Below are 27,352 nucleotides of genomic sequence, written 5' to 3' on the forward strand. Positions count from 1 at the left end.
CAACACAAACACCCAATCATCTCGAGGCAGGTGAAAATCCCTTACCCAACCGGGAATCAAACCTACAAGCTGCGGACACATGGAGGGTGAAGTCTTCTGACTCGTAAAATCCATATATGCACAGATAAGGTGTACATTTCTACCCACCCATCACTAATGATGGGTGTTGCCTGCCTAAGGCAGCCAGTTCAAATCCTGATGATGGGACAGAAGATTAATGTTTGACTGCTAAAGTAAGGAAATGAGAGTGTAAAACACCAAGTCTAAATACATTCAAGTCTAAATACATACCTACTCTCAGTGTAATATGAATGGAGGAGATTCGACACTACAGCTTCTAGCTCGCCAAATGAGAGTTTCAAACTCAGTGGCCCACTGTGCATTTCAGAAGTAAAAGAAAGTACTGGTATTAGTTTTCAGTTTCCCAGTTAAGATAACACAAACTGGACAAATGTCGATTAGAAGGCCTAGTACAGTTTAAGTGAAGGAGTGGCTGGCAATAACTTCACACTCTAGCCACACAGAATTCGTGGGTGTTATAGATTGAGATAAACATGGGGGGGGGGGGGGGGGGGAGGAAGAAATCACCACCATGCATAAGCGACTGTTGCAATTCCTTCCTCAGGCGCATACAGCACTCGTCACATTTATCATCCATTACAGAAAATAACATGTTTATAGTTTTTTGTTATCGGTTGTTCTACTATTTTCTCAACAGATATGGTTTTGTGCTGAACATGTATCAGAAGTGAAGAAGGAAACAAATGTTTTTAGATGCATTAAAAAGGTGTACTTGCACATTAGTAACTTCTGAAATTATGACATTTTATATGGGGCATCTGTTTCCTGAGTATAATAGACTTCTAGCCTTCTATTAAGCCTATCAAGAAATTTTTCCTTGAGCAAATGTTATCATGGGCCAAAATCAATCATACTTAATAAACAGACCAGTAGAACAAAGCTGTTGCTAGCAAGTGTGGAAAGTAATGCACTCTGAAGTTATTCTTTCACACATGAAAACACGCAAGCATCCAATAGATTAGGATACGTCGTTGTTGTACCTTTAATAACCTCCACTTTCAGTCATCAATTCCATTATCACGTACATTGAATACAGCACTTTATACATCTCCTATGATATGTTGTTACATTCACTACCACTGAACATGACAGGCTGTAGCATGTCTTCCACCATTGTGAACAGAAATTTTATTCTACAGAATCTGAAACCATGGCTCAGGGAAACAAAACTGACCATCTAATCCCAAGAATGAAAAAAAAAAAAAAATTCTAAAGGGGCCCACAGTGTTCATTTTCAAACTAGAATTCCAGGTTACAGGACTATATGCTGCCTTCTGCATCATATAATTTCAATTAACTATACACCCAATATCACCCCCAACCCCCCTTGGCAGTGGATGTTGCGGGCATAAGCACACCTGGCTAGGTTACAAGCAGCTGTGGACAGGGGGAGAAGGGGTTAAGTGTGGAGGAAATAAGCACCACCCCATCCCCACAGCACAGGTAGTGTATACTACAATGCTGTGGTATGTAGCTACATGTTAACTTTGCTTTGGGCAGAAACAATCTATGGTGACAGGAAGTCATCACACTCCATGAGACTGCAGCTGTTGTAGGAAATTGCTAATCAAAAAAATGTAAAGTCCAGGAGGGAATAAAGGTTTTATGAAAATTGTGGCTCATTAAACACCATATAAACGAGAAAGCTGCAGACAGGCATAAATGAAAAACTGTTATACATTTTAGGTCTTTGTCACAAGACCTTCTTCCAAAGCAAAACACATTCACAGAGCACAGCAACTCACTTTAACGTTCATAAATCTCATTTTGCTGCTTATTTGCCTCTTCTGTGCACTGCTTTCCTTCTTGTTACCACCCTGAATTCCTAAGCTGTGAATTTTTATATGTTAAATCGAGCACCATAATGGTACCAAAATTATTCACATAGGGAGTAAACACTGTATGTTGCACATGAAGAATTAGATAGCCTAATAGCATATCATATGCCTAACAAAGCATTCGAGAATACCTGCTACAACCTCGAAACTAACAGGCTAGAGAATGGTTCCTATTGGTAATTTTGAAGTAGCTGGACAATATCTTTGAAGCGAAGCAAAAATAATTTACTACAAGGCACTGGAATAAACAATTTAAGTTCAAGATACACCTTGTTTTACTACTTGCACATGAGACAAGTTAAATCTTTATCACACACAGGGCCTACCTCATACCAGGGCATACACATTCTGACCACAGAAATTTAGAATCCAAAGAAACACTAAATCGAAAAAACAATAGTTTATTATTTAGAAATAGATGGTATCGCTATATTTTATAACAACCTGATTATAAAATTAGACTTACATGATGCAGCCAATTGACCATATATCCACTTCATAACTATGTCCTTTCTTGTTGATAATCTCGGGAGCTATGTAGTTCGGTGTCCCACAAACAGTCCTGTAACGAAATCAAGTCTTTATTAAATTGATCTTTCAACACCAATTTCAACACTTTAGCTACTAGATGACCTGAGCCGTTAATACAGAATAAATACTTACTTTTTTCGTTCGCCATCAAATTCCAGTCTCGCTGCCAAACCAAAATCACCTATCTTGACTTCTAAATTCTCATTTAAAAACAGATTGCCCAATTTTAAATCTCTGTGAATCACTTTACGTTGGTGTAAATACATCACTCCGAGAGTCAAGTGGTGCAAAAAATACCGAACTTCTGGTTCTGTCAATGCTTTCCTCCGCTTATGAAGTTCCATGAGCGACTAAAAAAGAAATTCACAATGTACTGCAACTGGTTAACGCCGACGTAAACTACAGTAAAAACAATCGTACTCACCCTACTGCGGCATAACTCCAAGACGATGTAAATATTGTAATTGTCTTCAAAATATCCGTAAAAACCAACAACATTATTGTGGCTTAAACTGCTATGAATCTGTATTTCTTGACTAATCTTGTCTCGCTGATTACTTGATTTCATTAAGCGTTTAGGGATGATCTTCCCGGCATAAATATTCCCCGTTTTTGTGTCTGTAATTTCATAGCACCTTGCAAATCCACCCTGCAAATCATGATGAATAATGTAGCACAAACAGTTACTCCGTATCTAAATAAAATCACATCCAATCCAACACCTTTTTCGCAACCCACCTTTCCGAAAAACCGCCCTTTCTTGTATGTCACCCCAGAAGTAGAATCAACAATGATATCAGGGATGTATGTTTCTTCTTTCGCTGTTGTCATTTTGTATAAAAGAACACAAAGTACTATATAAACATATAAAACTTATTTTCTAAAAAAACACAGTGCTTCCAAAACCACGATCAATGTGTTATGTTGACCGTTTCGCATACTACTAGACAGCAGCAGTTTGAATGTGTTTAAGACACCTGAGAGCCAATACAGTGGAAGATCTCTCGTCTACCCCGCAGCTATTGGTCAGTTACAACCAGAGTTTCTACGATGGATCGCAGCGAAGCAGAGATCTCATTTTTACATGTGTGGGCTTCCACGTGAAACTCAAATGACGCCACTCAGAATGCGTCACCTAATTTGCGTGCGGAACACGAGTGACAACACCTTTTCCATGCCACGAAAAGTTAAAAGTCGTGATAAGTGACACCACTAGCTGTTTCGCAAGATACATTACAGAGCCGATTGTACAAACTCAGGATAACAGCCGGACAACTATTCTCGGAGCATTCATCGCGTTTGCTGTTAGAGGTAGGTTTTTGTAAACCATACAGAGAGTATTTTTACTACTATTCTCAAGAATGTGGCTTCCAATTTTAGCCATAATCAATGTGTCGCGTGAATATAACGGAGAATGTACTTTATACTCGGAATTTCGGAAAACATTATCAGATTCGCGTAAATAAAGCAATTCGGAGTATAAATTTCACCCGGAAATGTTCTCAGCGTGAGTAAAAGGGTGGGGGAAGTTGCTCAAAACAAAGAACATTCCTCTGATTTCGTATGGGTAAAAGTAGGGGAGCTTCTCACAAGCGGAGAACATTCTCCGCTTTTTGACGTAAGCTCTATAGCTTATTTCAAGTTGAATAAGTTCTGTTGACGTTCAGTTTTACCGAGTTTTTTTCTTATTTAGTAAAAATGGCAGGTTAACATTACAACAAAATGCATTCTCGTGATCTGTCCATAATCGTCTTGCTATATTTGTATTGTTGCTGCACAGAAAAGTAAAATTGAAATGCACTGTTACTCTTCCAGAACACACTGACGCCAGGTCCATGTACTGAACAATTTGCCTGTTTGAGAGAGCCGAATTTAATGTAACATTATGCGTGTGATCTGTGCCAGACATGGCAGGCGACACACACCAAGAAGTTTCTCAAGAAGGAGGGAAGACTGAGAAGGAACTGCCTTGTCAGGGAATGCCCTTCGAATTTTTTATTCATATGAAACTGAGAAATTTCTTGGAGAGTGTTCTTTTACTCCAAAACTCTTATCTGGAGAAAGTTCTCTTTTTTTTACAACCTAATGTGGTGGTGGGGTTGGTTGTAATATCTATGACATATTAACTTACGTTCCAAAGCTGGGTTCACACACACAACTAAAATGCCACCACAGCTAATGGCATAGAGCAGTGGCACTGCAGTAGCAAGTGTGAACACCATAGTTCAACATAAGAGCCGCGACACTCCGTCTCGTTTCCGTTATCCACAGGGACAGCAATGTCCCAAGCGGCTAGCAAGCCACACTTCTGAATACGACATCGGATGAGTACGAATACTAACGTTTATATTGATTTATAATACAGTTTTCACAATAGAGAGTATATGTAAAGACATAAAACTCAGCAATAACTAAAAAAATGGCTGCACATTTGTCATTCTTTACTTTCCAAAGGATCCTGAGAGATGCAAAACAGTACATTCTAGAGTAGTTTATTTACTTTTCTCTTGTAATGTACAGATATTTGCCGAATCTTCGTGTTCATTTAACAACAAAAAATTGCTAGTAAACACTAGAAGACTTAACCTTTTGCAGAAACACACTGTATATCTATCCAACAAAGCAGAGATTTGTTCAAAACACTTTCAGCCAAACCAGTGAATGTGGAATGTAGGAAATCTGTATGGAATGTAACACCTACATTATTGAAGGTACGAAATAAGCCGACACACCTGTAGCTTAAGGGAAAACCACACAGCGTTAGTAAATCGTCAAAAACAATAAAACTGTTTCCCAACACACAAGAAACCAACTGGATAGTTGTTGCTAAATCTGCATCGCAATAATCTTCAATACATTCGCTTTTGAAAAAAAGTAATTATATTTACAAAATATCCACTTATTACTAAGTCCAATGAAGTGCAAGTATGGGCAAACAGAAGTGCATGCTTCTCATGCATGAAATATGTGTTTATATCCTCTTGTTTTCAGCGGAGTAAGCTGCAAATGTACACATATTCGAAAGTATGTCTTCATGAATAAGGCATAGCTTCTGTCATTGAATCAATGCGATTCGGCTGTTTTTACATGCATTTCATGAAATTCATGTCTCTTGATAAGTTACTAACTCAGGGAACGAAAAAAAAATAACAACTGTCTTGTTAATTAAGCAGACTATAATTAAAAACACACCAAGTGAGGTGGCATAGTGGTTAGCATACTGGACTCGCATTTTGGAGGATGATGGATCAAACCACATCCATCTCATCCTGGTCGAGGTTTTCTGTAATTTTCCTAAATCGCTTCAGGCAAAATGGTTCCTTTCAAAGGGCATGGTCCACTTCCTTCCTTACTCCATTTGGTCTCCTCCCCCAAATCAACTAACCAACCAATTAAAAACAAACACTATCCGTACAACACATGTGACTGTCTGCTTCCTCACCACTTAGTGTCGCTCCAGCTGTCAAACGGTAACACCAAGGAGTGTCGTGATTATACAGGGTGGTCCATTGATCGTGACCGGGCCAAATATCTCATGAAATAAGCGTCAAACGAAAAAACTACAAAGAACGAAACTTGTCTAGCTTGAAGGAGGAAACCAGATGGCGCTATGGTTGGCCCGCTAGATGGCGCTGCCATAGGTCAAACGGATATCAGCTGCGTTTTTTAAATAGGAACCCCCATTATTTATTACATATTCGTATAGTACATAAAGAAATATGAATGTTTTAGTTGGACCACTTATTTCGCTTTGTGATAGATGGTGCTGTAATAGTCACAAACGTATAAGTACGTGGTGTCACGTAACATTCCGCCAGTGCGGACGATATTTGCTTCGTGAAACATTGCCTGTGTTGAAATGGACCGTTTACCAATTGCGGAAAAGGTCGATATAATGTTGATGTATCGCTATTGTAATCAAAGTGCCCAACGGGCGAGTGCTATGTATGCTGCTCGGTATCCTGGACGACATCATCCAAGTGTCTGGACCGTTCGCCAGATAGCTACGTTGTTTAAGGAAAGAGGAAGTGTTCAGCCACATGTGAAACGTCAGCCACGACCTGCAAAAAAAGATGATGCCCAAGTAGGTGTTTTAGGTGCTGTCGCAGCTAATCCGCACATGAGTAGCAGACAAATTGCACGAGAATCGGGAATCTCAAAAACATCGGTGTTGAGAATGCTACATCAACATCGATTGCACCCGTACCATATTTCTATGCACCAGGAATTGCATGGCAACGACTTTGATCGTCGTGTACAGTTATGCCACTGGGCACAAGAGAAATTATGGGACGCTGACAGTTTTTTTGCACGCGTTCTATTTAGCGACGAAGCGTCATTCACCAACAGCGTTAACGTAAACTGGCATAATATGCACTATTGGGCAACGGAAAATCCACGATGGCTGCGACAAGTGGAACATCAGCGACCTTGGAGGGTAATGCATGGTGAGGCATTATGGGAGGAAGGATAATTGGCCCCATTTTATCGACGGCAATCTAAATGGTGCAATGTATGCTGACTTCCTATGTAATGTTCTACCGATGTTACTACAAGATGTTTCACTGCATGACAGAATGGCGATGTACGTCCAGCATGATGAATGTCCGGCACATAGCTCGTGTGCGGTTGAAGCGGTATTGAATAGCATATTTCATGACAGGTGGATTGGTCGTCGAAGCACCATACCATGGCCCGCACGTTCACTGGATCTGACGTCCCCGTATTTCTTTCTGTGGGGAACGTTGAAGGATATTTGCTATCGTGATCCATTGACAACGCTTGACAACTTACGTCAGCACATTGTCAATGCATGTGCGAACATTACGGAAGGCGAACTACTTGCTGTTGAGAGGAATGTCGTTACAATTATTGCCAAATGCATTTAGGTTGATGGACATCATTTTGAGCATTTACTACATTAATGTGGTATTTACAGGTAATCACGCTGTAACAGCATGCATTCTCAGAAATGATAAGTTCACAAAGGTACATGTATCACATTGGAACAACCGAAATAAAATGTTCAAACCTACCTCCGATCCATATTTTAATTTAAAAAACCTAACTGTTACCAACTGTTAGTCTAAAATTGTGAGCCATATGTTTGTGACTATCACAGCGCCATCTGTCACAAAGCGAAAAAATTGGTCCAACTAAAACATTCATATTTCTTTACATACTACACGAATATGTAATAAAAAATTGGGGTTCCTATTTAAAAAATCGCAGTTGATATCCATTTGGTCTATGGCAGCGCCATCTAGTGGGCCAAACATAGTACCGTCTGGTTTCCCCCTTCAAGCTAGACACGTTTCGTTCTTTGTAGTTTTTTCGTTTGACACTTATTTCGTGAGATATTTGGCTCGGTCACGATCAATTTACCACCCTGCATACTAGACTGCAGTGAACACCTGGTATTCAGTAGCGTCACTCAAATAAAGTCCTGCAAGTTTTGTATTTCCATAAAAAGTTCAACTCAATTGTACAAGGGGTGTCTGTAAAATAAGGTTCCCAATTTTTTTTTCACAGTATAAAACTCGTTTATTTCATGAATGCATACATTTTTGGAAAGTTCAGACTTAACCTATTTTTCTGCATAGTCGCCACTGAGGTCAATACATTTTTCCATGCAGTGTACGAGCTTTTGAAGCACGAGTCAAAAAAATCTGCCGCCAAGCCGCCAGATCCCTGAGAACCACTTTTTCCAGCTCTGCTCTGTCGCCAAAATGCGTTCCACCCAGGTGTTTCCTCATGTCAGAGAAGAGATGGTAGTCACTTGGGGCTAAGTTCGGGCTGTAGGGTGGGTGTTTGACAATACCCCATCCAAATTTTGCGATGAGCTAGTTGGTGGCTTTAGCAGTGTGCGGTCGAGCGATATCTTGATGCAAACGCACCCCCTTGGACAGCATACCCCTCCTCCTGTTTTGAATTGCACCACGAAATTTTTGCTGTGTCTCTCAGTACGAGGTAACGTTGATTGTTGTGCTGGTGGGCAAGAACTCGCACAACAATACCCACTTCCTGTCCCAAACAGTGTTGCCATCGCTTTGAGTTTGTCTGAATTTTCGCGATCTCCACGACTCTGGGTGCTTCCACTGTTTGGACTGTTCTTAGGTTTCGTGCGTGCGGTAGTGCACCCAAGTCTCGTCTCCAGTGACGATGGAGTCGAGGTATTCCTCGTCATGAGTTCCGTGATATTGAAGAAGTTCTTGGGCCGCTTCAACGCGTTGACGTTTGTGGTCTTCGGTCAACATTCTTGGAACCCACCTTGCGCAAACCTTAGCATACCCTAGATTCTCCGTCAAAATGTTGTCAATAGAGGTTTTGCTGACATCAGGGATCATTTCGGAGAGCTCACAAACCGTCACTCTTCGATCTGAGAGCACCGCTGCCTCCACTTTTGCGATTGTTTCGTCCGAAACCGATGGCCGTCCGGAACGCTCCTCATCGTGGCCGTCAGTATGCCCATTCTTGAACTTTCTGCACCACTTGCGCACGTGTTGTACGCTCATACACTTGTCTCCACAGATTTCCCATAGCTGGGAATGGATTTCTGCCAGCGCAATGTTTTTTGGAGACAGGAAACGGATCACTGAGGGCAACTCACACCTGGCGGGTGAAGCGAGGGGGAGATCCATCACCTACGGCTGCCAAGCCAAGACTGAGCTCCGCAGGCAGCTCGCTAGGGAGGGGATCTGGAGTGGGGGAACCAAGGTACACTACAGAATCGCGGGATCCACCGTAACAGCGCTTTTCGGGACTGTAGCGCCATGGGAACCTTATTTTATGGACAACCCTCGTACTCCATGGTGCCACTTGCCTTCCACCACTGTTCCTTGGCGGCTGTTTTTTGACTCACAGGGATCAATCAGGGACCACAAACACATTTTGAGAAGAGTAACACTCTAAAACGAAAATGCTGTCTGCTATGGTTAACCATCCAACAGCTGGCATGTAACTGTCATCTGTAGACGTGCCACTCTTCCAAGACTGTAGAATCTTGTTGTCTATGTTGATGTAGGCGTTTCCAACAACTAATTTTTTTTAGTTTAAGAGGTGCCACAACCTACCCATAGGCCATTTCTAGCATATAATGTACAATATTTATACTGTGCTTTGTCTCAAAACTATAAGGTTTATACAACTCAATTTTTTGGTTATTCAGGGTGAATCACCTAAAACTTGCACCGCAAATATTGTGGAAACGGAAAGTGCTATTGATGTGCAGTTCTCATAGAATGGGCTGGTAGTCAGACACTTGTGATGTCAGGCAATAAAAAGATTGTAATGATACCTAGAATTTTTTCTGTAAATATATAATTTTTACATGGACTAATGCCTAATGACATTAACAAACTAAAATTATGATAAATTAGAGTGTCAGTGGTGTTTGCTGTAGCATTCTACTCGATCGTTTACAACGTATCGTATTTTGAAGTCTTCTCACACCAGTCGCATTGTGCTCAAAATGACCACCAGCAGCACCAACACACGCGTCTAGTATGGTATGGAACGAGTGCTGCACAAGTGCTGGCATTTCAGCTGAGATGTCTGAGCAGGCTGCAGTAATATGTCGTTGCATGTCATCGGGTGTCATTGGTATGTCCTTGCAGACAGTGTCTTTCACTTCTCCCTTCAGAAAACAGTCTATAGGTGTCAAATATGGGGAATGGCCCAGCTAAGGTACAGGTCCTCTGCATCAAATCCAGTCCTGGACAGACATCACGTTGGTACCATTGGTTCCTCCTAGTCTACAGAGGACATTCTAGTACACATGGAAAATGGTTTTTCAGGAGGATGCAAAACTTTGGTGTGTTCAGTGTTCCATCTAAGGAACATGGCCCTATTAGCAGATGCTTCACTATTCCACACCACATGTTTACACTCCTTGGACGCTGACATTCCAGCTGATAAAGCAAATGGGGATTGTCAAGGCATCAGTAGTGCATGTTTTGGCGGTTTACCTGACCACGATTGGTAAATGTGGCTTCATCACTAAACAAGATATGTGATACTTCTGGAGTATCCTGTCTTAATGCCCAGGTACAAAAGTTAAAATAATTATCATAATCACTTCTATGCAGCTCTTGATGGCGAGAGATGTGATAGGGATGGAACCTATGTCGATGGAGAATCTGTAGGACACTTGACTGACTCATGCTCCTTCTTTGTGTGATTGGGTGGGACCTAACGTGCAGAACAACTGCAACAGCAGCAAGAACGTTAATTTCTCACTCTTTTGTCTTCACTTGTATCCTTCAGCTACGTTGTTTAGGTGTTACACTAGCCCTTTCGCTTAACTGGTTGAAGATGGTGATAAATAATTGCCGAGATGGTTAATGTATACTGGAATATCTTGCCACATCCACCATACAAGAATGAACTGCGTTTTTCCTACACTCTCCATACACAATGAGCATGCCAGCTTTTCCTGTATTGGTAAATTCCGTTGTCCACTCACGGCCTACTTCATGGACTGTCACACACTAACTGACCAGCAAGTCGCAAGCACACAAGGAACACATAAGCACACTATAAGCAAACATAACAGCATCATACCTAGCAACTAACACAGGCTGAACAGCACAAACTAGCGTCAGTGTGGAAACGTTCCACAATATGATATCTCGTAAACGACTCGCTCTGGACTCCTTCATCACACGCCACTGACATTCTAATTTACACTACTTTTAGTTTGTTAATATCAATAGAAATTGTTCCATATAAAGAGTATATTTGCACAAAAACACACTGTCTCTGTATTATTACAATTTGTATATTGGCTAACAGTATGAGCTCCTGACTACCAATCCATTCTGTGAAAACTTCACATCAATAGCACTTTCCATTTCCTCAATATATGCGGTGCAAGTATTAGGTGAATCATTCTGTATATTAACTTTATCCTGTCGCAGTCAAAGTAGAGCAGCGTGTGTTATGTGTGTGTGTGTGTGTGTGTGTGTGTGTGTGTGTGTGTGTGTGTGTGTGCACATATGCATGCACAATATTTGCAAACAAATGATGTAACCCACAGTCATGAAAGATTTTTGGATTAATAAATAAACATAACCTATAGCCAAGAAAGCGAGTTTATATAAGACTTGCAGCTTGTGAGACAAAGTATTGTGTAAATATTGTGATTTATATACAAGAAATAGCCTCGGAGTGAGATGTGGCAGCTGTTAAAGTAAAAAATTATTTGTTGGAAATGCCTACATCAACGAATACAATAAGATTTAAAATCATGGAAGAGAGGCATGTCTGAAAATACATCAACAAATACAATAAGATTTAAAATCATGGAAGAGATGTATGTCTGAAAATGATGTTTACATGCCAGCTGGTGGTTAATTTGACATGGTAGACAGCATTTTTCGTTTTCCAGTATTACTGAATTTCTTTTATAAACATGTTTATGGGTCCTGATTTATTACTGCTCGAAATCTGTTTTCGGATCCAACATTCGATTTCAGTTTCTGTCATCAATTGAGTTTCTTTAGGCAGGCATGAAAAAAATAAATTCATTTTCGCTTTCAGATATCTGTCCTCTTTTTAGGATGAACACTCATGAAAGAAATGTCCAGGCCATCATAGTACTTTTGTAAAATGCCACGAAAAAAAAGAACTAAACTAAGAAAACGTCAAAGCTTAACATCCACTACTACAAAAAGTGTGGGCATTGGGAAACTAGGTTAACTTGTAATATCAATATTCCTGAGAAATATTGACCTTGATTTTCTGATCTGTTCCATCACATTCTGTCACACCACGTACGTATCAATCTAAAATCAACATTACTACAGCAAATGCACGAAAGAATTATTTATTGAGAAGAGTATGAGGCTGAAGGATTTCATATTATTATTTCGTTTTTGTTCTAACTTTTACTCTTCTTCAGTATCTTCTCTTCAGTACAACTCTGTGTACACTTAGTATCATTATGTTTGCTTCTGAAAATCCTGTATTATATATTGATGCTCATGACATGCTCTATACATTATTTAAGTACTAACAAATGTAATGTGGTGGCTTAAATGATTTTAACCCTTATCCATAAAGATGGCCCATGGCTGAAACTGGGTGACATTTGGGTTTAAAATAAAAGCAGCTAAAGGTCAAACATTCATTTTATACATTACTTGACGGCTGTTGATAGTCATCTTCCAAAAAGTCAGGTATGTAGCCCTGAAAAGAAATCCCCTCACTCCATTGCCTTCACAAAGGTCTATAAAAGTGTCCTGTCTAGATCTTGGAATGAAAGGCAGAAAATTCAGTTTGTTACAGCATATATTAAGAGTGAAGTGGCTCTGTGAGCAACTAATGCTGTCAACAAATGTGCTATAGGTGACAAGTGTACACAGTATGCTCATGAGATGATCTACACATTATTTAAGTATTGACAAATGTAATGTGGTGGCTTAAACCATTTTAACCCTTACCTGGTTGTTCTCAGCTCCAGTTAGTACTATTTTAAGGAGAACTACCATAAAGATCCCACATGTTTTAACAATGTACATGGTCCCATCAATGCCTACTAATGTTGATAAGTTCTTGTCATCTCACAAAACATGATGTGTGGAATAACAATATTAAAGACTAGCCTTGAATATGAAAATAGGGGAGAGATTGACTTGTCTTCTCTCAAATATAAATAAGATATTTGAATCAGATGATTTTTACTATAATACACAAATTTCTATTTTATATTATGTGTATGCATATCACAGATTATACTTAAATCCATGTAACATTGTCGAAATTACCATTCAAGTTAGTTAAATCTATCCCAATCATCAGGGAAATATTATTTTATGTCAACAAGGAGACATCCATCCCAATGAAAATTAAGAGAGGAATTTCATAAGGACTGATAGTTGGAACACTCTTTTTATTGTGTATGTTAATGATTTCTCAACTACATGGCCTGTAGAAATGACCTGTATGCTGATGATATGACTGATTTCATCCATTTTGAATATACAGTTAATGACAGACAAAATAAGAAAGTATTCGACAAAAGTTGCCAATGATGTAAAGCTAACCAGCTATGTGTAAGTAAAACAAAAAAAGAGCAAATAGATTATAATCTAAATCCACAAGAAGGAAAGAAACAGAATGTTAAACTGTTGTGCATCACAACATATCAAAGACACTCATGAGATAAGATATAAAATATATGACAGGTAAACATGCACATTTGATTTTTCTACCACATAAAATAAGACATTCTATCAATAAAAAATTATTGGTTACCTTTTAATATGCATTCCTTCAGTCCCAGCTACAAACAGGGTCGGTTAAGTCAGGGTAATTCTGTATAAAAGCACAGTACAGAAACAACTGCATGCTGGACAGGCCATATTTAAGGCTGTCATTGATACATAGTACCCCTAAACACCTATGTCTCCAGACAGTTAATGAACTTTTGCAGACAGTACAAATCCTATATATAAGGTGGTATTAGAGATATTGTTTAAAAAATATGGCCTGTTATTCAGTGGAAGAACATGTTCAAATAAATTTGAAGAATGTGTATAATGAGGAAAAATATCCTAATTACTAGTAAGTAAGAGTATCGTATCTATGTAATTATTCAAATCACATAAGTAATCATAATATACTTCCTCATTCATGTAAAATGTAGATATACCCTATATAATATGAAATGTGTACTTCTGTAGTTAATAAAATGGTGTATTTACACATGTAGAATTGTTTAGATGTGTAATGAGATGTACTAGAATGTAGATTATACAAAAAGAATCATTAGTTTGTAAACGACTTAAAAACTTTTTTGTATTTAAATGAAAAGCCAAAGCCAATTTCATGGTAAAGCAGATGAATAAATATCTAAACATTTATCTTTTGGGCATATTGTCTTTTCATTTGGTAGGCCCCAAGTGAGATGAACTGTTGGTCTAGAGTATGCAAAGTTTTCCAAGAGGATCTAACTTAAGAAAACGATAACTATCACAGTTTGTCATTTGGTAGGACGTTAAATAAATAGAAACAAAAGTGTTCAACAATAGAAAGGCAAGAATTAGCAGTTTTGTTTTTGCTATCTGTTAACAGATAATAAACCCATAGTCTATGCAGATCACCAAGTGTCACATCCCTTAGGAACACTAAACTCCTGCATCATAAGAATGCATTATTTTTACAGGAATTTCATTTTGAAATAAGACACATAGAAGGAGTGGAAAATGTGGTAACTGATGCATTAATCAGAGTGCCACTAGGCTATGACATTGATTATGCTTCCCTAGGAACTGCAACTACTCGTATATTTATAATACACTTTTTGAAGGTTGTTGCACACAACACAAGTGTTAGAAAATTAGCTCACATGATTATTAAACAAAAATGTTGGATCTGGTTTTAGATCTTATATTATTAAATGCTACAAAAGATGAGAAAGGAAATTAATTGGTTGTTGCACGACAACATTTTATATTGGCGATATAATGAAAATAGCACATATTGCTGTAGTTAAGTCAATGCAATGTATCTACCAAGATTATGGCAAGTACAGTATTTGGAAATGTCTCCAACATAAGGTCAGACATTATTATTTCAAGAGTATCAGTAAGTTAGTATGGACAATTCTTAGGTCATGTCCAGTATGCCAGTTAGTGAAGGAAACTATTCAACCAGTAATATATAAAATGTATGCTAACATACCAACAGTGAGGTGACATAAGTAATAGGAGACCTCCAAATATCATGTCAAACGTCACGTTGTCCAGCATTCTGCCGCAAATGGACGTAGCATGAACTCAACAACTCGCTGGAAGGCCACTGTAGAAGTATTCAGTCATACTGCCCCTGTAGCCATCCATTATTGCGAAAATGTTGCCAGTGCAGGATTTTGTGCACGAGTTAATCTCTCCATTATATCTTACAAATACTTGATCAGATTCATGTTTGGCAATCTGGATGGACAAATCATTCACTTGAACTGTCCAGATTGTTCTTCAAACCAATCATGAACAGTTGTAGCCTGCTGACATGACGTTTTGTCATCTATTAATATTCCATCGTTATTGGGGAACATGAAGTCTGTCAGTGGCTGCAAATGGTCAATGATCGGATCAGTTGGAACAGAGGAACCAATCCATTCTATGTAAACAGAGCCCACATCATAATGGAGACATTACCAGCTTGCATAGTGCCTTGTTGACAACTTGGGTCCATGCCTTAGTGCGATCTGCGCCACGCTTGAACCCTGCCATCAGCTCTTACCAACTGAAATCGGGGTCTCAACTGTGTGGTCTCGGTTTCCCATTAGTCCAGGATCCAACCGATATTATCATGAGCAAACGAGAGGCGCTGCAGGCGATCTCGTGCTGATAGAAAAGGCACTCACGACGGTCGTCTGCTGCCATAGTCGATTAACGCCAAATTTAGCCGCATTTTCCTAATAGATACATTTATCTTACATCCCACAATTATTTCTGTGGTTATTTCATGCAGTGTTGCTTGTCTGTTAGCTCGGTTATTAAGTCTAGGCCGTTGACCAGTTTGTTGTTTGTGGTGAGAGGTAAAGCCTGAAATTTGATATTCTTGGCACAGTCTTGACACTGTGAATCACGGAATATTGAATTCCCTAACGATTTCCGAAATAAAATGCCCCTGCATCTAGCTCCAAATGCCATTCCACATCCAAAGTCTTTAAATTCCCGGCGTGCTGCCATAATCACATTGGACACCTTTCCTCATGAGTAGCTGAGTACAAGTGACAGCTCTGCCAATGCACTGCATTTTTATATCTTGTGTACACGAAACTACTGCCATCTGTATATGGGCATATCACTAGCCCATGACTTTCGTCCCCTCAGTCCAAAGGTCTATGGACCTCGTGTCTGTGGATTTTTTTAGACTGTTGCCATAGAGGCCATAGAGAAAAAGAGGGCTACAATATATATATATATATATATATATATATATATATATATATATATATATATATATATATCATGAGTGAATGTTGTTCTAAACATGTGTGGTTATATCTGTTAAAAGTAGGCATCACCAAAGAGTGGAGAAGGATTACTTAATAAATGTAGGTGTTCCCAAACGGATTTTGTCTCATAATAATATAAGATTTGCTAGTGAGGACTTTAAGGAGTTGTTGGGAAAGATTTGACATCTAACATGTTACGATTTTGACATATGTAAAGTAATCTTACAGTATATAGTGTGCGAGAGGTGGGACTGCTTTGTAGGACTTATTGCTCTGAACGACATACTGAACAGACAGATCTTATCCCTGAATTTGAAGTTATATTGACTGAAATATCTCATATCAATGTAAAGTTAGTGCGTATGGACATTGTAGGAAAGGAACTGGTAGGAGAGCCATTGTTGTCCTTGTTGGGCTAGCCTGTGGGACAAAAAGCCCAAGTGAATGTGACTTAAGCGATTATAGAGAATAAGTGCTAATTGGCGTTTAAGGAAGCATAATGAAGTAGCACTAGCATCTAGTTTTAAGGTAGGAGATAAAGTAATGGCTCAGACCTATGGATGAAATTCCAAATTATGTAAAGGACTTGGGAAATTCTTTCAGCTTTTCGAAGGCCAATGGGAGGTGTTAGAAGTACCCTATCCCAAAGCAGTAGTGCTATGGGATCCAAACATTGGAATAATAAAAGGCTTATGTCATATATCACAGATACTTATGTATCATGAGCAACTGTAAGTAATGTTGTCCTTGTTGGCTAGCCTGCAGGACAAAAATCCCAAGTGAATGTGACTTAAACGATTGTAGAGAATAAGTGCTAATTGGCGATTAAGGAAACTTAATGAAGTAGCACTAGCATCTAGTTTTAAGGTAGGAGATAAAGTAGTGGCTCAGACCTATGGATGAAATTCCAAATTATGTGAAGGACTTGGGAAATTCTTTCAGCTTTTCCAAGGTCCATGGGAGGTGTTAGAAGTACCCCATCCCAAAGCAGTAGTGCTATGGGATCCAAACATTGGAATAATAAAAGGCTTATGTCACATATCACAGATACTTATATATCATGAGGAACTGTAAGTAATGTTGAGCATACAGAAGCACCTAAGTTAAGTTAACTGGCTGGAAATATTACAGTAGCAGAGATATGGAGAACACTGCAACTGAAACACAATTAATATTAATGATAACAAATGAGGGAAAAAGAATTCAAAGTGTTGTAATAGATTACCTTGGATGCAACAAAGTAAACTAAGTACTGCATAGTAGTTTAATAATTAAGTAGAAATCTAAAGAGAAACAGTAAGCCATAAGTAAGGTTGGAACTACAAGTATAGATACAGCAATAATTGCTAACCCTCATTTAAAAAAAGAACTGTGATGTTGTAAGCATCTGTGAAAACAGGGAGGAAAGAATATAAATCAGTTAATCTTAGATTAGTAGCATGTCTAAATGGGGTAATACATAAATAAATATGTATCAAATTAAGTGGTGGAAGGAAACTATTTTAAAATAGCCTATTAGCCCATGAGCAGCATAGTATTACTGATCTACCCGAGCTGTAGTTTCTAAGTTTTGGTACTTAGTACCCAGAGCTCCATGGTAGTCAGAACATGATTGACAAGTGCACATATGTAGTGTTGGCAGAGACCCTTGTGTTCACTTAAAGGAGTTGGTAACACGATAAAAAAGGCCCACAGTATCCCATACGATGTATGATTACTCTCTCAGCACCAAGCCCACAGGTTCTATGGACAGTGCACCCTTCCAAAAGTGCCAAGCCTATAGGTTCTATGGGGCAGAGCATTTTGTTGATTAAAAAGCGCTACGCGTTGCTTTCGCACCTCTGGGTATCGATATACGATGTTTATACTGTTATTTACTAGTTGCAATGATAGATGGGGTGAATGCACGTCTTGTTTTTGCTGTACTTCTTTCGTTACAAGTCACTGTTTTCACCTGCAGACAGTGAACATTATTAGCATTCTGCGTAAGAGAAATGGCGCATCATGGTTTATCTGATAAAGAAATTGCGATCTGCTGAATTTTGAAGACATTTTCGATGCTCTAGATAGTGAAGATTGTTTGGATGACGTAGATCTCATTGAAGGCGACTGCAGTGTTCTGCACAGAACTGTAAAATGGTGGCAGAAAGCATTTTTTTCATTTGCTCGTACTGGGAGTATCAAATGCATTTGGGTTACACAGTTCATTTCAGACCAAGAAAACGCTAGTAACTGATTTCATTACCAATCTTGCTAACAGTTCCAAATAATCAATACAGACCTGTAGACTGACTGACACAGAGGCTTTTCCTGCAACATTTACCACCCACCAGCAAAAAATAAGCCTCCCATGTATTTTATGTTGGTTCTTCATAAGCAGAGAAAGAAAGTGGGAAAGAATCTTGCTACAAGATACGTTATTAGTGCAAATGCAGTATAAATCCATGTAGAAAGTGCTATTGAAGTTAAATACAATATTCAGCACTGATCATTATGTATTTATGAAAACATTACTGTATGCATATGTATGTATGTATGACTTTTTTAATTTTACAAAACAAAGTCGTGTATAATAATATAATTTGCCTGTGTTATATCAGAAACGATTTTGTTCATAGTTGCATATTAAAGAAGGCAAAACGGCTTAAATAGTGTTATTTTTATATTTATATGTTTGATATTTTCCAAGATATAAATTTTTGAACACAGCTAAAATTCCCTGGATTTTGACAAGGACAAGAATTGGACCTAGTATTGAACATGCTTAAAGTACAACCAAAAATGGAGCACTAATAATATCATGAAGAGAAAATAGAGAAGCAGTAATTTCAGGCAGAGTATATGAGGGAAGGGTAATGTCATCTATGTTTTTTCAGGAAAAGAAAGATGAGTTAAATGGACTGTTATCCAGTGGGAAACTAACAGTACTGCTTGAGAGACATTCTACTGGTAAAGTGGTAGGTGGTGGTGGTGGTGGTTAGTGTCTAACGTCCTGTCGACAACGAGGTCATTAGAGACAGAGCGCAATCTCGGGTTAGGGAAGGATTGGGAAGGAAATCGGCCATGCCCTTTCAAAGGAACCATCCCGACATTTGCCTGAAACGATTTAGGGAAATCACGGAAAACCTAAATCAGGATGGCCGGAGACGGGATTGAACCATCGTCCTCCCGAATGCGACTCCAGTGTGCCAACCACTGCGCCACCTCGCTCGGTGGTAAAGTGGTAGCATACGGTAGTCGCTGAAAGTAAAACACAGATAAGTGTTTCTTTATCAGACAGATTCCCATTAAGTTTTATCCTGTACAATAAAAAAAGATTTAACTACACTTTATAGAACTTTGTAAGTAAAGCTATGGAACTGTGTGTGCTAAAACAGCATGGAAGATGGATAATATGATGAATAATATGACACATATGCTATTTCACCAAACAGTACTAGAAGAATAAGACGATCCTTGGCTAAAAAGAAATGCGAAAGTGCTACAACTAGGTAATGTATAATCAATAAAACGGCAAATACTTTAAGGAAATGTCAGTTGGCAGGAAGACCACTAAGACTTAAAATAAAATCTGTGTCATTACAAACAATATTGAGATGCTATTATTTAATCATTAATGTAAAGATAATTATGAATATATATTTAGTATCGATTGTGAATAATGTAGTGTGTAATCATTTATTGTACTGTGGCAAAAGTAATACAGAAAGAAATGCTAATGTACTGTATCTTCATGTTAATGAAGTGGTAAAAGATTAATACATCTGAGTCAAATAAAGGAACTGTAAGTCACTATAGTGATGAAATGATAGCCATATGGAGATAAATGGCATAAGCTCAAATCGTGTAATGTATGTATAATATACGAGTAAAAGAACTACTATCAAAGCAAAAGAGCTAAAGTATAGTTACGCAAATGAGCTTAATTCATAAGATGACATAACCTGTGTAACCAAATAAAGCCATAAAACAAGGCTAGAGCATCCAGCATAACTATTACCTGGTATTTAATTTAAAACTGGAGTCGCTCAGCTAGTGGGGGGAGTATATAGTGTTGACACACTTGTGCAGAAAGGTGTGCAGTGTACTGCTGCATCCATCTTCAATAAGCTACCACTAGAATTCAAAAAGCTGAGCCGTAATCCACACGCTTTCAAACTGAAACTGAAGAGTTTCGTCATGGGTCACTCCTTCTATTCTGTCGAGGAGTTCCTTGAAAAATTGAGCTGATTATTGTTGATTGTGTTTACTTAATCTTATGGCTTGACTTTTTTTGCGTTCATAAACATTTTATTTTATCTGTTATTACTTTTATGTTGTAATTTCATGTATTGACACGTTCCATGACCTTGAAGATTTGCTTCTCAATTTGGTCCTATGGAACTTGACGTGTAAATAAATAAATAAATACAATATGCCATGACAAACACTTACAGGTTCTGCTGAGTGATGCCAGGCAAGTACGATTGTGTGTTATAATTTTATATTATAGATTTCATATCAGTTAGTGTACTGAAAATGTTTATTTGGTGTTTGTTTCATGACCAATAATCGAGTTCAGCAAGGTGTTCCAGCACTGTTCTGACGATGTGACACGGGGTGTACTAGTCACTACTGGGGTCCAACTGATGGCAAGTGAATGACAAATTACCTGGAAGACATTGTTAATTATTAATAACAATTGTTGTTGTTGTTGTTGTTGTTGTTGTTGTGGTCTTCAGTAATGAGACTGGTTTGATGCAGCTCTCCATGCTACCCTATCCTGTGCAAGTTTCTTCATCTCCCAGTACCTACTGCAACCTACATCCTTCTGAATCTCCTTAGTGTAATCATCTCTTGGTCTCCCTCTACGATTTTTACCCTCCACGCTGCCCTCCAATGCTAAATTTGTGATCCCTTGATGCCTCAGAACATGTCCTACCAACCGGTCCCTTCTTCTCGTCAAGTTGTGCCACAAACTCCTCTTCTCCCCAATTCTATTCAATACCTCCTCATTAGTTATGTGATCTACCCATCTAATCTTCAGCATACTTCTGTAGCACCACATTTCTAAAGCTTCTGTTCTCTTCTTGTCTAGACCATTGATCGTCCATGTTTCACTTCCATACAAATACTTTCAGAAACGACTTCCTGACACTTAAATATATACTTGATGTTAACAAATCCCTCTTCTTCAGAAACGCTTTCCTTGCCATTGCCAGTCTACATTTTATATCTTCTCTACTTCGACCATCATCACTTATCTTGCTCCCCAAATAGCAAAACTCCTTTACTACTTAAGTGTCTCATTTCCTAATCTAATTCCCTCAGCATCACCCGACTTAATTTGACTAAATTCCATTATCCTCGTTTTGCTTTTGTTGATGTTCATCTTATATCCTCCTTTCAAGACACTATCCATTCCGTTCCACTGTTCTTCCAAGTCCTTTGCTGTCTCTGACAGAATTACAATGTCATCGGCGAACCTCAAAGTTTTTATTTCTTTTCCATGGACTTTAATACCTACTCCGAATTTTTCTTTTGCTTTCTTTACTGCTTGCTCAATATACTGATTGAATAACATCGGGGATAAGCTACAACCCTGTCTCACTCCCTTCCCAACCACTGCTTCCCTTTCATATCCCTCAACTCTTATAACTGCCATCTGGTTTCTGTACAAATTGTAAATAGCCTTTCGCTCCCTGTATTTTACCCCTGCCACCTTTAGAATTTGGAAGAGAGTATTCCAGTCAACATTGTCAAAAGCTTTCTCTAAGTCTACAAATGCTAGAAACGTAGGTTTGCCTTTCCTTAATCTATCTTCTAAGCTAAGTCGTGAAGGTCAGTATTGCCTCAAGTGTTCCAATATTTCTACAGAATCCGAACTGATCTTCCCCGATGTCGGCTTCTACCAGTTTTTCCATTCGTCTGTAAAGAATTCGTGTTAGTATTTTGCAGCTGTGACTTATTAAACTGATAGTTCGGTAATTTTCACATCTGTCAACACTTGCTTTCTTTCGGATTGGAATTATTATATTCTTCTTGAAGTCTGAGGGTACTTCACCTGTCTCATACATCTTCCTCACCAGATGATAGAGTTTTGTCAGGACTGGCTCTCCCAAGGCTGTCAGTAGTTCTAATGGAATTTTGTTTATGCCCGGGACCTTGTTTCGACTCAGGTCTTTCAGTGCTCTGTCAAACTCTTCACGCATTATCGTATCTCCCAGTTCATCTTCATCTACATTCTATTCCATTTCTATAATATTGTCCTCAAGTACAGCACCCTTGTATAGACCCTCTATATACTCCTTCCATCTTTCTGTTTTCCCTTCTTTGCTTAGAACTGGGTTTCCATCTGAGCTCTTGATATTCATACAAGTGGTTCTCTTTTCTCCAAAGGTCTCTTTAACTTTCCTGTAGCCAGTATCTATCTTACCCCTAGTGAGATAAGCCTCTACATCCTTACATTTTCTTCTAGCCATTTCTGCTTAGCCATTTTGCACTTCCTGTCGATCTCATCTTTGAGACGTTTGTATTCCTTTTTCGTGCTTCATTTAGTGCATTTTTATATTTTCTCCTTTCATCAATTAAATTCAATATTTCTTCTGTTATCCTTTACCTACTTGATCCTCTGCTGCCTTCACTATTTCATTCCTCAAAGCTACCAATTCTTCTTCTGCTGTATGTCTTTCCCCCATTCCTGACAATTGTTCCCTTATGCTTTCCCTGAAACTCTGTACAACCTCTGGTTCTTTCAGTTTTTCCAGGTCCCATCTCCTTAAATTCCCACCTTTTTGCAGTTTCTTCAATTTTAATCTGCAGTTCATAACCAATAGATTGTGGTCAGAGTCAACATCTGCCCCTGGAAATGTCTTACAATTTAAAACCTGGTTCCTAAATCTCTGTCTTATCATTATATAATCTATCTGATACCTTTTAGTATCTCCGGGATTCTTGCATGTATACAACCTTCTTTTATGATTCTTGAACCAAGTGTTAGCTACGTTTAAGTTATGCTCTGTGCAAAAGTCTACCAGACGGCTTCCTCTTTCATTTCTTAGCCCCAATCCATATTCACCTACTATATTTCCTTCTCTCCCTTTTCCTACACTCGAATTCCAGTCACCCATGACTATTAAATTTTCGTCTCCCATCACTATCTGAATAATTTCTTTTATCTCGTCGAGCATTTCATCAATATCTTCATCATCTGCAGAGCTAGTTAGCATATAAACTTGTACTACTGTAGTAGGCGTGGGCTTCGTGTCTATCTTGGCCACAATAATGCGTTCACTCTGCTGTTTGTAGTAGCTTACCCGCACGCCTATTTTTTTATTCATTATTAAACCTACTCCTGCATTACCTCTATTTGATTTTGTATTTATAACCCTGTATACACCTGACCAAAAGTCTTGTTCCTCCTGCCACCGAACTTCACTAATTCCCACTATATCTGACTTTAACCTATCCATTTCCATTTTTAAATTTTCTAACCTACCTGCTCGATTAAGGGATCTGACATTCCACGCTCCGATCTGTAGAGCGCCAGTTTTCTTTCTACTGATAGCTACGTCCTCTTGAGTAGTCCCCGCCCCGAGATCCGAATGGGGGACTATAATTATTAATTAATTATTAATAAACAAACATACGATTGTATTCACTGTTAACATTAAAAGATTGTGATGTATCAGATTAGTACATGTTGGTGAATGATCTGTATATAATAATTTCTTAGAAGATATATTAAGATATCAGAGCTGTGAGGAATGGTAGATATGCCACTCTTTAAGTTTTAGACTTTCTTGTTGCATGAAGATTAGCGAGACAACTACAAATGATTATTCTTATAACTCAGTGGAAGTTATTAGAGGCTGAAATTGGCAGTTAAATGAATAGAAGTGTTCTTATGCACAGAATAGGATTGGAAGTGTAGCAGTATCCCTGATAGTTATTATTACGAATATTTATACTGATTATTTTGTACTTCATTATTCAATATGTACGAACTCTAATCAAATTTTACGAACTATCAGTGCTTGTTTAACCAGCTGAATAATGATTTAATGGTAAGAGGGAAATCAATGAACGATATTACTACGAATTCAATGCATGTGAGTTACGCTTAGTGACCAAAAAGATTATTAATGACACTTAGGTGTTGTTAAAGAACTTACAAGATCTAAGTGTGACTTTTAGTAGATTATTGGTGCCTTGCAAAGCACTTATAATTAATATCAGAGTGATATTTGAACATACATTACTACAGTTATCACCAAGTGTGTTATCTTTCACTGCAACTCACAAATGGTATGAACACTGATATTTAAAGACCAATCATGAGGTGCAGTTAATTGTATCATTTGAAGTGAGTTACTTAAATGCTTACATACTCAAGAAAAGGTATACTGTTAAATACATTCATTACAAAAGTGCATGAAAGAGAACACTGACACCAGAGATTATTGTGTTTCTGAAACACTGATTATGGACTCTTCATTTGTTCCACAATATCACAACCATCTCCCATGAACATAATTCAACACTATAAACCCAAATTGTCCATGAGACTACTCCTTGTTAGCGAAATGAATCTGCTAATTTAAATAGAAGAAGATTTGAATTTTATGAAACTATTCATCTGAGTCCCGGTTATACTGTGATTTGCACCTGTGGTGTGGTGACATATGGTCACATCAGCAACTAGATGAGAAATAAAAGTCTGTAGCTATTAATTAATTCTACACAGACAACCTGTAGATTATGTCAGGAAAGGAGAGACAACAAAGGTTACAGAATGTGGATCCCATAAAAATACTGTGTGACGAAATCACGCAATGTTGATTTTCCACCAGAGAAGTTATGTGCAACTAAATTATTAAATGCCTTCTATGAAGAGCGCTTTGAACAGACAGTTCAGAGCCCCATTCATGATGGAAATATATTAGATCTAATGACAACAAATGGACATGACCTCTCTGAGAGTGTCCACATCGAAACTGCTATCAATGAATATCTACACGTTGGGAAGATCTACATGTTTAGTGAATTAGATAAAGAAGTAGTAGTGCCAAAATCTCAGTGAAGAACTTGAAACTTTAGGTGGAGGGCAGGAGCATGTAGAGGAACTATGGCTTAAGTGTAAATGAATAGTTGACCATGCACTGTACAGATATGTACTGAGTAAAACAGTTCTTGATGTGAGAGACCTTTCATGGTATGCAGTTACTGTAAAGAAACTGCTAAGGAAACAATAGCTACTGTGTAATAGGTATAAAACAAAGCATAGGACTACAGATAGTCAGATGTTGAATGAAACACATTTGGCTGTCAAGGGAGCATGAAAACGCCAGTGACTACCGTAGCAAAATACTGCAGAATGGTCTTTCACAAAACCCAATGAAATTCTGGTCGTATTTAAAGGCTGTCAATGGCACTAAACTTATGTCAGACATTCACAGATGAGCTAGGAACTTAAACTATGCAGAGCAAAACAAAGTTAGAAGTGCTTAACTCCATTTTCAAATGTTCTTTTACAAACTAAAACCCAGGTGCATTTCCCACAATTTAATTCTCATATCGCTGGAAAATTTAGTGAAATAGATATTAGTGCCTGTGACATTGAGAAACAGTTGTAATCGTTAAAATTTAACAAAGCCTCATGGCTTGACAGAATCTCTGTTAGATTATATATCCAATTTACAGCTGAGCTAGCCACTCTGTTAACTATAACTTGTCGTAGATCCCTCAAACAAAAGTCATTCCCAATAACTGGAAGACGGCAGAGGCCACATATGTACACAAGAAGAGTAGTAGAAGCGATCCACTGAACTACTGTTCAATATCCCTGATATCTATTTGATGTAGAACCTTAGAATATATTCTGAGCTCAAATATAATTCGGTATTTTGAACAGAACGACCTGCTCCATGTCAGACAGCATGAATTTCGAAAATATCAATCATGTGAAACCCAACTCACACTTTTCTCACGTGATATACTGAGAGCTGTGGATCTAGACTGTCAGGGAGATGCAGTATTTCCCAGTTTCCGAAAATCATTTCACTCGGTACCCCTTCTACACTTCTTATCAAAAGTACAATCGAATCAGGCATCAATTGAAATTTGTACGTGTACTGAAGATTTCATAACAAGTTCTCTTGAATGGAGAATAATGGATAGATGTAGAGGCAACTTTGGGTGTACCTCAGCGAAGTTTGTAGAGTCCCTTGCCATTCATGTTGTATATTAATGACCTAGTAGACGATTTTAGTAGTAACATTAGACTTTTCACAGATGATGAAGCTATTTGCAACAAAGCCCAGCCTGAAAGAAACTGCACAAACATTCAGTCAGATTTCGATAAGGGCGTTCAAAGATTGGCATGTCGCTGTAAATGTTCATAAATATAAAACTGTACGCTTCACAAACAGAACAAAATCTAGCATTCTATGACTGTAATATTAGTGAATCCAAACAAGAAACGAAAAACTCATACCAATGCTGGGTGTAAAACTTGTAGGGAATTTGCAACAATTCTCTTTTTCTTTGATGTCAGGTGCACATCTTTAATGGGACTGAGGCTGAAGAATAAACGAGAATTGTTTTAAATGTCAGTTCAGTTGCTGATTCTCTTGGGATGAATATCTCTGCTGTAGTGATTTTGTAGCATCATTAAATGAGTCAATACCACAGGCGAAGTCGTGGGTAAAGCAGCTAGCACACTTGAGTTTATTAGTGGGGAAATACATTCAGTCTACAAATGAGATTGCTTACAAATAACTCATGCGACGTGTCCTACACTAATGTTTATGTGCATCGGACCCATACCAGCTAGGATTGAAAGGGAATATTGAATGTATACAGAGAAGAGCAGTACCAAAGAACACAGATTTGTTTAACCTGTGGAAGAGTGTTACAGAGATGCTAAAAGAACAGAAATGGCAGATTCTTGAAGATA

At 38.3% G+C, this 27,352-nt stretch overlaps 1 protein-coding gene across 1 annotated transcript in view; it reads right to left on the reverse strand.

The window, feature by feature from the left end:
• The window catches only part of LOC124593719 (serine/threonine-protein kinase polo), an 81,837-nt gene extending 78,404 nt beyond the window's left edge, over window positions 1–3,433 (reverse strand). The window contains exons 1-4 of the mRNA XM_047132031.1: window positions 3,189–3,433; window positions 2,875–3,099; window positions 2,583–2,800; window positions 2,386–2,481 (exon numbers count right to left, since the gene is read on the reverse strand). Coding sequence (XP_046987987.1) covers window positions 2,386–2,481; window positions 2,583–2,800; window positions 2,875–3,099; window positions 3,189–3,281 — 632 coding nt within the window. The 5' untranslated portion in view covers window positions 3,282–3,433. The remainder of the gene's footprint in view (window positions 1–2,385; window positions 2,482–2,582; window positions 2,801–2,874; window positions 3,100–3,188) is intronic.
• Between the last annotated feature and the right edge of the window lie 23,919 nt (window positions 3,434–27,352).

The sequence above is a fragment of the Schistocerca americana genome, chromosome 2, assembly GCF_021461395.2.
Source record: "Schistocerca americana isolate TAMUIC-IGC-003095 chromosome 2, iqSchAmer2.1, whole genome shotgun sequence".
Classification (NCBI taxonomy): domain Eukaryota; kingdom Metazoa; phylum Arthropoda; class Insecta; order Orthoptera; family Acrididae; genus Schistocerca; species Schistocerca americana.